General features: G+C 59.5%; 1 protein-coding gene across 1 annotated transcript in view; it reads left to right on the forward strand.

Annotated features, from left to right (window-relative positions):
• The window catches only part of LOC117072198 (putative GTP-binding protein 6), a 9,334-nt gene extending 6,547 nt beyond the window's left edge, over positions 1-2,787 (forward strand). Inside the window, 2 exon segments of the mRNA XM_033192115.1 lie at positions 1,638-1,822; positions 2,218-2,787. Of these exon segments, the coding sequence (XP_033048006.1) occupies positions 1,638-1,822; positions 2,218-2,647 (615 nt within the window). The 3' untranslated portion in view covers positions 2,648-2,787.
• Positions 2,788-13,324: the final 10,537 nt, after the last annotated feature.

The following is a 13,324-nucleotide window of genomic DNA, read 5'->3' on the forward strand; positions in this document are numbered from 1 at the left end:
GAGGACATTTACAAGAACCGACAGCAGCAGCAGCATAAACTGGATTTGCTTTTTCACCCGAGTACCCAGATTTTCCTGTGGCCTCGCAAGCAAAAAGGAAGGACGAGGGAGTAGCACAGTCATCCCTTCGTGAAAGACATTCAGGTATCTGGGTGACTCAGCAAGCCCGGGTCCTGGGGAAGTTACGAATACCTGGTTGAAGGGCAGCCTGCTCTGCAGGCAGAGCCCTGAGACCTGTGGAACTCCAGGGTGTGGCAGCAGAGGAGATTCATGGCCTGCCCGGGGGCAGTGTGCCCCGAGGACTCGCCCTGGCTCTGCTAAGGATTCCCTCCAGAATCTGCAGAGGTGCAAGGCAGGTGCAGCTCTGCCTGAACCGAGCTGGAAACGCAGCCACGTGGCTCAAGTGGCCACTTTCCACTTTCTGTAAAGCAGCCACAGGGACCGGTGAACAGGTAAGACCCTCACTCTGGATGTGACTGAAGAACTAGAACCCAGGCTCCCTGGTGAGACCCTCACTCTGGATGACTGAGGAACTAGAACCCAGGCTCCCTTGATCTTCTCTCCCAAAACCCGACGACAGGGGGACCCTCCCCCAGCTGAAGGAGCAGGTTCGTGCTGTAGAGTGGGGGAGTCAGCGTGGGGGGCACGTGAGTGTTTAGCTCAGGTGTGGGCCTCACGAAAGAGTCAAAACAAGTCAGCCAGGACTGCAGCAGCCTTCACTGTGTGAGAGATGCCGGCACCGTGGCCCCAGCCTGACAGCTGGGCAGGCCACGTAATGTGTGGGGCCGAGTGGAAAGTTTGCTCAACATCATGATCTTCCAGGCGGCAGCAGCAGAACATTAAATTATTCTGGGGCCCTTCTGAGCACAGGGCTTGGTGTGACCACGCAGGGATACCTGGCAGGCCAGGTGCAGGGACAGAGCAGTCTGCCCCGAGGCCCTCAGGTCCCAAGTCAGTGTCTGGCACCAGCTGGGCTGGCTCAGTCCCAGGGGACTCCCAAGGCTGGAGGCCTCCCCGGAACATCATCCTCAGGGATTTCCCAACAGGAGCAGCCTCTGGCCTCAGATCTGTCCTTGTTTGACTCATAGATTATCACTCAGACTGAGAAAATTAACACTCAGTGATTCCTGAAAGGGTGCCCAGTGCAATAGATAATTTTCAAAATGAGTTCATCAGGAGATTTAATAGCCAGGCAATGTCCATTAAAACAGCGACAAACATGGGGAGGAAGGGAAAGTTCCGAGTGGAAACTCCAGCTGGCTTGACCGTTGTTCTCGGGGGCAGAACAGAATTGGGCGTTTTCACTCTGGGGAGGCGTTAGCGATGCCTTCACGCAGCCTCTCAGCTGGTTCCTCCTGGGTCCGGGCCACAGGCCTCCCAGTGTTGCCGGCCTCGGAAGACACCTGTGGGCAGGTTCTCAGAGGGAATCTGAGGCTGTGGGGGATGAGCTGCAGGACCCCATGCAGGGAAAGGCAGGAGGCAGCACCAGCTCCTTCACCAGGACCTGAGGAGACTGTGGCTCGTCAGGGGCCCTTGAGGACCCGGAGACCCCGTACGGTGTTTGAGGAGCCTGGCTACATCGGTTTATTCCAGTTTAGGTGGTTTAGGGGTGTCTCAGTGAAGTCTTGGGGGTTCAGGGTCGCACTGCCGGCCTCTGGGACAGCAGCCCCAGTGTCTCCGGACCCAGGCCTTGCTCCTCGCCGCTGAAGAATGCCCACTCCGCTCCGCTCCTGCCGGGGCCTGGGTTTTTACGGTTTGCCTACTTTATCGTGGGTCGACTGCCTTCGCCGTGTCCACGCCTGCTCCGGCAGGTGCAGCTCAGGTCCGCGGGGAGCTCGGCGCCTGGCCGTGGGGGGCGTCTTGGAAAGGTGTCCCCACGGGATCTCTCTGAGGGTCCGTGGGGTTGGTGGCCGCGCCGCTTTCTCTGGGTCCGCGCCTGAGGTCACTGCCGAGACCTGAACGGAAAGCGCGCGTCCCGTCCTCCCACCGCTGTGTGTTCTGGTCAGAACGGAAGTGGTGACCTCCACTGGGCGCTACTGTGTGTGTTTGGGGAGGATTTGTCTAAACCGTGTTCCGTCCCGGGCTTTTGTTCTCCAGTCCTGCGTGGACACCGCGACCCAGTTGTGGACACAGTCCCCTTGCAGCTGGGAGGCTGCCCTCTTCTAGTCGCCGTCGTCGCTTTGGGGAAAGGTGCAGCCCCCGCGGCCTCTCTGTCAGGGCGGACGCCGTGCGCACCTCGTGCCTGGGGCTCCCACCCGTCCTGGCGCGTTTCCACCTGCACCGCAGTCCACTCCCCCGGGAGCCTTCGTGGAGCCGGCTTCTTCTCAGCCGGGAGCCTGTTGCTGGCTCAGCGGCCGCAGCTCAGGGTCGGCTTAGGGGACGTTCTTGTGCTGGAGGCTGGTCGCCAGGCAGCCTGCGTTTCCCGGAAACCACGGCGCTGTCTCCAGGGCCTGGCTCTGCGCCGCCGGCCCCGTCTTCACCATCCCCTCGTTGCAGGTTCGAGGCCGAGCTCAGCCCTGTGGAGCAGAAGCTGAGTGCCCTGCGGTCCCCGCTGGCCCAGAGGCCCTTCTTCGAGGCGCCCGCGCCCCTGGGCGCCGTGGACCTGTACGAGTACGCGTGCGGGGACGAGGACCTGGAGCCGCTGTGAGGCCGCCCAGGGAACCCCACTGCAGGCCCCTCTGCATGTGCCACGGCCAGCGCAGGGACAGCGCGGCCTGTGTAGAAACTCTTGTCTTTTGTGGAAAGTGAGTGCGTTTGTATGGAACGGTAAATTTTTATTTATTCACAGAAGTGTGTGGTGTGAATCGCTGCCGTGGGTTCGCGGCTGGACCTGCTTCGAGCTCTGGGGACTGGTGGCCCCGCCCGGGGGACACGTGAGGGCCGCTCGGGAGTGGGACAGGCTCCCGCACGGACACCCTCCGGCCTTTGCTGTCCCAGGGGCCACGTCTCTCTGGAAAGGGCCATGTGGGCACAGCTGTGACCGAGGTTCCTGGGCACGTGGCACGTCGCCCGTCCCGGACAGGAGCCTCCACCACAGCCTGTGTGTTCTGTGTGAATGCACAAAAGCGTTTCTGGTGATCGCGCTTGTGTTTTTGAACGAATGTTGGATTTTCAGCCGCGGGCTCGGCTGCTTCAGCCACCGCGTGGGCTTCATTCCGGATCTACGGACGGCAGCGCTGGATGGGGGCCGCGGCCAGGCCACAGGTCGATGCAGCCTGAGCCTCCTCCCCAGCCGGGGGCCAAGGCCGCGTTCCAGAAACGGCCCCAGAAGGAAGGAGCCCCTTTCCTCGCACACGACAAAACACTCCCCCCGGAAAGGGACGTGGCCCCACGGCCGGGAACAGGCGGGCGGGGCGGGAACACCCCGAGAGCTGCACACACGCCCCGTTCATCCACCACAGCCCTGGCCGTGAAGGAGCTGGACGCACAGGGTGGTCCCCGTGACCCCGAGGAGAGACAGCGGGAGCTCGGGGCTGTGGGTGGACCTGGCAGCACCTCCCAGGGGAACGGCCGCTGCCCCCAGGGTGTCCTCAGTGTCACCAGGTGTTCCCAGAGGACACCCCCACCTGGGTCTGCGAAGGGTCAGGGCCCCCCAACAGGACAGGTGCAGGGCAGGAGGGTCTGACGGTGGCCACTGCAGGTAAATGACACCGGGAGCCACGGCCTCAGGGCCCAGCCTGTCCCGAGCTCAGGGGAGCCCGTCTGGGAGGGCAAGTCCGCCCCCCACCACCTCAGCACCCCCCACAGCTATGGTCATGGGAGCGAGGGGGCAGAAGTGGGGGGTTCACCTCTGACCGGAACCCTCTGCCTCCCACGCTGACACTAGGAGGCCCCCAATGGGGGTTCACGGCTGGGGGTTCAAAGCTGAGACATCTGAGGGCTCCCTGGGGCCGTGAAAGGAAGGACAGCGTCCCCCACCCACATGCCTGGTGAGGCCCCTGCACAGCCTCCGACACCCCCTACTCACCGCATTCCCCAAGTGCTCCCTCCTTCCCCAGCCACGGCCCCGATGTCCTGGGCCACACCCCGGGCCGGCCATGCACACTCGGCCTCTGTTGGAGAAGCGGGGGGGCGTCCCCATGGACGGTGGCGCAGCGGGGAGACCCAGAGCCCAGCAGCCCTGCTCCCACTTGGTCTAGGGGTCCGTTCCCCTGACAGTCGACGTTAAGGGGGACCGGGGGCCCCCACAAAACAAGCACCCGGGTCACCCTGACGGTGGCCAGCGGCCGGCGTCCCGCCAGGACGTTCCAGGGCTCGGCGGGGGTGCCTCTGGCGTCCTCACCTCCCTCTGGGAATGGCCGTCCCGGGTACCCTGCTGTTCATGGCCGTCACCCCTTGGAGATGCCCGAGCAGGGACTCAGCCGGCCTCGCCCCTCCCTCCCAGGGTCCATTTGTGTCAGATCCAAGCGCGTTCACGGGGGCAGCCCCGGGTTCACCCAGGAGCCGCAGCGCGAGCCTGTTCCGGGGAGACCCCGAAAGGTGCGAGCCATGGCCCGGAGGTCCCCGGACGCCTCCTCCTGGGACAGGACACACGTCCTGCAGGTGCAGCGGGGGTGACGGGCACCCCAGGCTCCAGGCACTGGCGCCAGACCGGCACCCAGAGCACCGTCCCGAGGGGCGGCAAGGACGGCCATGGGAACACGGGGGCTCCCCAGAACGAGGGGACCCAGCCTGGGGCAGGGGACGGGGCCTGGACGGCCATGAGACGGGGGAGACAGAGGAGACTGAGAAGAGGAAGACGGGGGCATTGGGGGAGAACTGAGGGCATCAGACGCAGGAACTAGACAGAGCCGGATGCAGCAGTTCCTGGAGGAGACACGGACCCCGGGGGAAAGCAGGGAGGCCCTGACAACGCTCAGAGCTGGGGAAGCAGCAGAGGCCGGAGATCGTCCCCAGTTCGTGCCCAGGAGCCGCCCTACCCAGGCCAAGGGGTCAGACCCCACGTGGCACAGGGGTCCCGTCTGCCGTGGCCTAAGACGCACCCTGTGGCTGACCGGACGCAGCCCCCTGGCCGGCCCAGACCCCGCGTGGCACAAACGGCCCTGCCCAGCCCGAAGCCGCAGACACGGCCCCTCTCCTGGCAAGATACTGCTGTGTGGCTCCCGCGGGGGCCTCGAACCCAGTTCCCCATGACCCACGGGCAGACCCCGGCAGGGCAGGGATGCCCCCACGTCGGCACCCTCTGTAGAAGCCACAGCTCCCCCAGGCTCAGCCACCGCACACCCCACTGGGAGCCTGGGGAGCCGCCGTTCTGATCTCAGGGGACAGCATCCGACCACACCCCCGGCCCCAGGACGTGTCCGGGTGGGGGCTGCCCCTCACCGGCCCGTGTCCTCACCAGGGCATAGCTCTCTCCACTGCGGTATCGGGTCCCACAGCAGCCCTGGCCGCCACGAGGGGGTCCTGCCCACCCGTGCCCCAGACAGCAGCCCCGCTGTGGGGACACAGCCGCCCCGTTTCCCCAGCGCGGCCCTGCCCAACCTCAGGGAGCAGCCAGAGGAGGGGGCGAGGCCCCGTCGGGAAGGAAGACCCCAGGGGTGGAGGGACAGCAGGTGCCACTTGGACAAGCCTTCCACAGGGCTCCAGTCTCGCTCTGTCACCCAGGCTGGAGTGAGTGGCACTATCCCAGCTCACTGCAACCTCCATCTCCCGAGTTCCCAGCATTCTCCTGCCTCAGCCTCCCAAGTAGCTGGGACTACAGGCGCCGCCACCTCGCCCGGCTAATTTTTGTATTTTTAGCTGAGACGGGGTTTCACCATGTTGACCAGGTTGGTCTCGAACCCCTGACCTCGTGATCCACCTGCCTCGGCCTCCCAAAGTAATGGGATGACTGGCATGAGTCACTGCACCTGACCTTTTTTAAATAGAAAACTGGGCCCACCCTCTCCTGCCCAGGCTGGTCCTGGGCTTAAGTGATCCTACCTTGGCCGCCCAAAACACTGGGGTGACAGGTGCGAGCCGCCGTGCGCAGCCCACCAGCCACACAACCTGTGCACACAGGGGTGCTGACCAGAAACTCGACCCAACACACCTGCCACATGTGACTCTAGAAATGCCATGGGGGCCGGGCATGGCGGCTCACGCCTGTCATCCCAGCACTTTGGGAGGCCGAGGCAGGCAGATCACCTGAGGTCAGGAGTTCGAGACCAGCCTGGTCAACCTGGTGAAACCCTGTCTCTACTAAAAATACAAAAATTAGCCAGGCGTGGTCGTGGTCACCTGTCATCCCAGCTACATGGGAAACTGAGGCAGGGGAATCACTTGAACCCAGAAGGCAGAGGTTGCAGTGAGCCGAGATCACGCCACTGCACTCCAGCCTCAGCGACAGAGCGAGACTCTGTCTCAAATAAACACGCCACAGACACGGAAACCTGCTCCATGCTCACCTCCCCCAACGTCAGAGTCAGGAACACAGGCCGTGCCTCACAGGGTGGGGTGACAGGACACCCACCCGAGCCCTGACCCTCCTGACCTCCCCTCATCCAGGGGTGCCCTGGATACTAGGGACATGGGGTACCCCGACCCTTTAGGACTATGGGGTGCCCTGGACATTAGGGCCATGGGGTACCCCAACCCTTTAGGACTGTGGGGTGCCCTGGACATTAGGGCCGTGGGGTACCCCAACCCTTTAGGGCTACAGGGTACCCTAAACATGACAGCCATGGGGTACCCCAACTTTAATACTGTAAGGTACCCTGAACATGAGGGCCATGGGGCACCCCAACCCTGTGGGACTGTAGGGTGCCCTGAACATGACGGCTGGGGGGAACCCAACCTTTTAGGACGGTGAGACACACTGACTTCTTAAGACCACGGCTTACCCTGACGCTTACAGCTCTGTGGTGCCCCCGACTCCCCAGGCCGGTGCCTACGGGACGCCAGGCATACGTGGGGAGGGGGCAGAGGCAGAAAAGCGATGGGGGAGGTGGAGGGCATCGGCTGTCCCTGCCCTGAAGGACAGGATGGGGCCAGTCAGGTAGGAGTGTGGCCAGGACCACCACCCAAGGACTCAAGGGAGAGATGGGGCACGGAGAGAGGAGGGGAGGGGCAGAGAGAGGAGGAGTGTGGTGGGGAGAGAAGGGGGAGGTGGGGAGAGAGGAGGGGAGGGGCAGAGAGGAGGGGAGGGGCAGAGAGGAGGGGAGGGGCAGAGAGAGGAGGGGAGAGGCAGAGAGAGGAGGAGTGTGGTGGGGAGAGAAGGGGGAGGTGGGGAGAGAGGAGGGGGGTGTGGGTGGGCAGAGGAGGGGAAAGGAGGGGAGGGGGGGGAAAAGGGGAGGGGAGAGGTGGGGGGACAGAGAGGTGGGGTGGGGGGACAGAGGTGGGGTGGGGGGACAGAGGAGGAGTGGGGTGGTGAGAGGAGGGGAGGGGCAGAGAGGAGGGGTGAGGGGAGAGAAGAAGCATGATGGAGAGAAGAGGGGTGGTGGGTATGGGGGGACAGTGGGGGGAATGAGGGATATGAATGGGGGGTGGGGAGGGGACACGGGGAGGAACCGGGGTTACACGTGGGGCCGGCCCCCTGACTGGAACGTGGCCTTGAGCCACCTGCCACCAGCCTGTGGGACTCAGGGACACGGTGAGGGAGCCGGGCCTTGGGGCCCAGCCTGAATGCTGCCGCCTCCCATCCCTCAGCCTCACCGAGGGGCCACTGACATCGTCACTCCACAGGGATCCCGTCCCCGGGTTCTGGGGCCTGCGCGGGAAACACGCAGGTGCAGATGCAGAGCCACGTCCCCACACCACGGGCGTCTGTTTGTATCCCCGAGGGTAGAAAATCCAGGGACGCGTGTAGACGAAGAGCCCTCCACACGCCTGGAACCCCAGCGCCTTGGGAAGCCGATGTGGGGGGATCACCTGAGCTCAGGAGTTTGAGCCCAGCCTGGGCCACATGGAGAAACCTTGTGTCTAGGAAGAATTACAATCAGATGGACGTGGTGGCAGGTGCACCTGTCACCCCAGCTACGCGGGAGGCTGAGGCAGGAAAATCGCTTGAACCCGGGAGGCAGAGATTGCAGGGAGCCGAGATGGTGCCATTGCACTCCAGCCTGGGCGACAGAACGAGACGGTGTTTCAGAAAAAAACCAATTAGCCGTTTGCATGATGAAGACCAGAGAATAAAACATGAAGAGAATCTCAGCAACTCACTCTCCAATGCCTTTAGGAAAATGACATGAGAAACATACACACAGGAAGTATTCGGGATTTCTTCCAGTTTAAGAAACAGAATCTGGGGCCGGGCGCGGTGGCTCACGCCTGTAACCCCAGCACTTTGGGAGGCTGAGGTGGGCGGATCCCCGAGGTCAGGAGTTCGAGACCTGCCTGGCCAACATGGAGAATCCCCATCTCTACTAAAAGTATGAAAAGCAGTCCGGTGTGGTGGTGTGCACCTGTCATCCCAGCTACTCGGGAGGCCGAGACCGGCAGCCATCCTCCCACCTCAGCCTCCTGAGTAGCTGGGACTACAGGACCCATGCCCAGCTAATTTTTTTTTTTAAGAGATGGGGGTATCAGTATGTTGCCCAGGCTGGTCTTGAACTCCTATCCCCACTCGGCCTCCCAAAGCAGGGGGATTCCAGGTGTGAGCCACTGTGGGACGCACACGACCCGGCTCACACCTGCCCCTACACACAGGTATTTCTGACCCGAATGGCGGGGCAGTCACTGCAGAATCAAAAGGAACCTGAAGCCTGCAGCCCTGCACCATCCATGTGCCACTGCATTGACTTAAAGCTTCTCACGGGCCGGGCGCAGTGGCTCACACCTGTCATCCCAGCACTTTGGGAGGCCGAGGCGGGCGCATCACCTGAGCTCAGGAGTTCAAGACCAGCCTGGCCAACATGGTGAAACCCCGTCCCTACTAAAAATACAAAAATTAGCCGGGCGTGGTGGCAGGTGCCTGTCATCCCAGCTACTCAGGAGGCTGAGGCAGGAGAATCGCTTGAACCCAGGAGACGGAGCTTGCAGGGAGCTGAGATCGCACCACTGCACTCCAGCCTGGGCGACAGAGCGAGACTCTGTCTCAAAAACAAAAATAAATACAAAAAGCTTCTCGTGAACGATGAAAACCAAAATGACCATCGCGTCCGCACCGTACGGATCTGCCTCTGCTACAACCAGCAGGACCACAGCTGGGCTGTGACTCAGTTTCCTTACGAAAAGCACCAGGGGAGACCGGGAATTAGTCCCCCCAGGTGACACTCACATCCCTATGGATCAAACACAATCCGAGACACGCATCTCATCCTGTCTGTGCGGCCACACGGTGCTGCCGAGAGCACGTTCAGTCTATGGTTTGGTTTGGGTTTTGCTGTTTTCTGACACAGGGTCTCACTCTGCCTCTCAGACTGGAAGGCAGCGGTGCAATCTCAGCTCACCACAGCCTCCACCTTCTGGGCTCGAGTGATTCTCTTTACACAAAACATACAGGCCCACATGGACCCTTTCCAGAGAGACGTGGCCCCCGGAACTGCAAAGGTCAGACAGTGTCTGTGTGGGAGCCCGTCCCATTTTTTTTTTTTGAGACGGAGTCTCGCTCTGTCACCCAGGCTGGAGTGCAGTGGCGTGATCTCAGCTCACTGCAAGCTCCGCCTCCCGGGTTTACGCCATTCTCCTGCCTCAGCCTCCTGAGTAGCTGGGACTACAGGCGCCCGCCACCTCGCCCGGCTAGTTTTTTGTATTTTTTAGTAGAGACGGGGTTTCACCGTGTTAGCCAGGATGGTCTCGATCTCCTGACCTCATGATCCGCCGTCTCGGCCTCCCAAAGTGCTGGGATTACAGGCTTGAGCCACTGCGCCCGGCCTTTCTTTTTTTTCTTAAAAAGAGATGGGATCTGGCCGGGCGCGGTGGCTCAAGCCTGTAATCCCAGCACTTTGGGAGGCCGAGACGGGTGGATCACGAGGTCAGGAGATCGAGACCATCCTGGCTAACACGGTGAAACCCCGTCTCTATTAAAAATACAAAAACTAGCGGGCGAGGTGGCGGGCGCCTGTAGTCCCAGCTACTCAGGAGGCTGAGGCAGGAGAATGGCGTAAACCCGGGAGGCGGAGCTTGCAGTGAGCTGAGATCTGGCCACTGCACTCCAGTCCGGGCGACAGAGCGAGACTCCGCCTCAAAAAAAAAAAAAAAAAAAAAAGAGATGGGATCTCACTACGTTGCCCAGGCTGGTCTTGAACTCCTGGGCTCCAGTGGTCCTCCCCAGTTGGCCCTTCCAAAGCGCTGGGATTCCAGGTGTGAGCCACTGCGCTTGGCATCGGGTCTGTTTGAAGTTAAAAATGTCACAAGACAAGCCGGGTACAGTCTCATGCCTGGAATCCAGCACTTTGCGAGGCCACGTGCTTGAGCTCAGGAGTTTGAGTCCAGCCTGGGGAGCACAGGCTGAGAGACTCTGTCTCCATGAAAAAAAAAATAAACAACAACAACAAAAACCACACAGTAGCAGGTGTGAAGGTACACGCCTGTAGTCCCAGCTACTTAGGAGGCTGAGGTGGGAGGATTGCTTGAGCCCGGGGGGTAGAGGCTGAAGTAAGCAGAGATCACACCACTGTTCTCCAGTGTGGGCAACACAGCAAAATCCTGCCTCAAAAAAAAACAAAAAAGTTTCCAGGCCAGGCGCGGTGGCTCGCACCTGTCATCCCAGCACTTTCAGAGCCGAGGCGGGTGGATCACTTGTGGTCGGGGGTTGAGACCAGCCTGGCCAACAAGGTGAAAACCCGTCTCTACTAAACATACAGAACAATTAGCTGGGCGTGGTAGCAGGTGCCTGTAATCCCAGGTACTCGGGAGGCTGAGGCAGAAGAATCGCTTGAACCCGGGAGGCGGAGGTTTCGGTGAGCTGAGATCACGCCACTGCACTCCAGCCTGGGTGACAGAGCGAGACTCCGTCTGAGAAAAAAAAAGTTTACAAAACAATATACACAATATGAATTTTTTAAAAATATTTTCCTGAGACAGAATTTCGCTTGTCACCCAGGCTGGAGAGCAGTGGTGTGATCTCAGCTCACCGCAATCTTTACCTCCCGGGTTCAAGCGATTCTCCTGCCTCAGCCTCCCGGGTACCTGGGATGACAGGCACCTGCCACCACGCCTGGGTAATTTTTGTATTTTTAGCAGAGACGAGGTTCCACCACGTTGGCCAGGCTGGTCTCAAACTCCTGACCTCCGGTGATCCGCCCACCTCAGCCTCCCGAAATGCCAGGATGACAGGCGTGAGCCATCGTGCCCAGCCATGCATCCCTGTTTGGTACAATTTTGAGAAACACAAACGTGTATACACAGACATACACAGGTGTATCTATTATCCATGCATGCGTGCCTACACACCCTCACAAATGTGTGTGTGCATGTCTGTGTATACTTACACATTTTGGTGATATTTGGTGATAATCTTCTAGCCCTATATAGGACTGCGGGAACACAACCAAATCTTAATATTCATCTCAGGGCGGGGCGCAGTGGCTCACGTCTGTCATCCCAGAACTTTGAGAGGCTGAGACGGGTGGATCAGCTGAGGTTGCGAGTTCGAGACCAGCCTGGCCAATATGGTGAAATCCCGTCTCTACTAAAAATGCAAAATTAGCCGGGTGTGGTGGCAGGTGCCTGTCATCCCAGCACTTTGGGAGGCCGAGGCAGGTGGATCACCTGAGGTCAGGAGTTCGAGACCAGCCTGGTCAATATGGTGAAATCCCTTCTCTACTAAAAATATAAAAATTAGCCAAGCGTGGTGGCTCATACCTGTAATCCCAGCTACTCAGGAGGCTGAGGCAGGAGAATGGCTTGAACCTGGGAGGCAGAGGTTGCAGTGAGCCAAGATCGCGCCACTGCACTCCAGCCTGGGCGACAAAAGCAAAACTCCATCTCAAAAAAAAAAAAAAAGAAAAACAAAAACAAACCTGCAAACCTGTTATAAAACCGCCATCCCCTTGGCCTGACGTGGTGCCTCACGCCTGTCATCCCAGCACTTTGGGAGGCCGAGGCAGGTGGATCACCTGAGGTCAGGCGTTCGAGACCAGCCTGGCCAACGGGGTGAAACCCAGTCTCTATCAAAAATACACAAATTAGCCGGGTGTGGTGGTGCATGTTTGTAATCCGAGCTAGCTGGGAGGCTGAGGCAGGAGAATCATTTGAACCTGGGAGGTGGAGTTTGCAGCGAGCTGAGATCGACCACTACGCTCCAGCCTGGGCAGCCCAGAGTGAGACTGTCTCAAAAAAACAAACAACGGTCACGGTCACTCCCAACCCACTCAGACTGAACCCTTCTCTTAAGGGCTATGGATAAACAGTTCCAAGTTTAAGAACACAGGCTACCATGAGACATGTTCATGTTTTTGTCAGCAGAAAGTGACAAAACTCCAGGACAGGAAATTGCAAACATCTAAGATGATAGTAGGTAAAATATCAGAACAATCTCTTTTTTTAAACACTTGTGAAGGTGCACAGGTAAATGATCAGATTTCTTAGATTCTTTTTTATTATTATTATTTTTGACACAGAGTCTTGCTCTGTCTCCCAGGCTGGAGCACAGTGGCGTGATCTCGGCTCACTGCAAGCTCCGCCTCCCGGGTTCAAGCCATTCTCCCGCCTCAGCCTCCAGAGCAGGTGAGGTTACAGGCGCCCACCAGCACGCCTAATTTTCTGTATTTTTAATAGAGACAGGTTCTATGTTGGCCAGGATGGTCTCGAACTCCCGACCTCAAGTGATCCACCCGCCTCGGCCTCCCAAAGTGCTGGGATGACAGGCGTGAGCCACCGCCCCTGGCCTAGATTTACTGGATTCTAAAACGCACAATTCTCTTATATCTTGGTGTGTCTGAAACCAAGGTCGTCTCATCATCGACAGGAATCTTTAATAGTGTGAGATTTTTTTTTTCCCCCAACAGTGATTACATCAATGATGCATCTTAAAACTCACTGGTACTTCAAATCAAGGAAACAGGAAATTCCCAAAACCAGAGCGTTTCTCCTAAGCGGTCTGCGGCCTCTGATGTATTTCGAATACCAACCACGGTGGGGCAGCCGCATCTCACCAGGCAGGCATCCGTAACGGTTTCAGGACCGACTGAGTGGCCAAATCACATATAAAAACCTGAAAGAGGCCAGGCGCGGTGGCTCGTGCCTGTCATCCCAGCACTTTGGGAGGCCGAGGCGGGTGGATCACAAGGTCATTAGTTCAAGACCAGCCTGAGCAACATGGAGAAACCCCGTCTCTACAAAAAATACGAAAGTAGCCAGGCGTGGTGGCGGGCGCCTGTCATGCCAGCTATTTGGGAGGCTGAGGCAGGAGAATCGCTTGAGCCCGAGAGACGGAGGCTGCACTGAGCTGAGATCGGGCCAC

The sequence above is a fragment of the Trachypithecus francoisi genome, unplaced genomic scaffold (genome assembly GCF_009764315.1).
Source record: "Trachypithecus francoisi isolate TF-2019V2 unplaced genomic scaffold, Tfra_2.0 Lachesis_group4, whole genome shotgun sequence".
Classification (NCBI taxonomy): Eukaryota; Metazoa; Chordata; class Mammalia; order Primates; family Cercopithecidae; genus Trachypithecus; species Trachypithecus francoisi.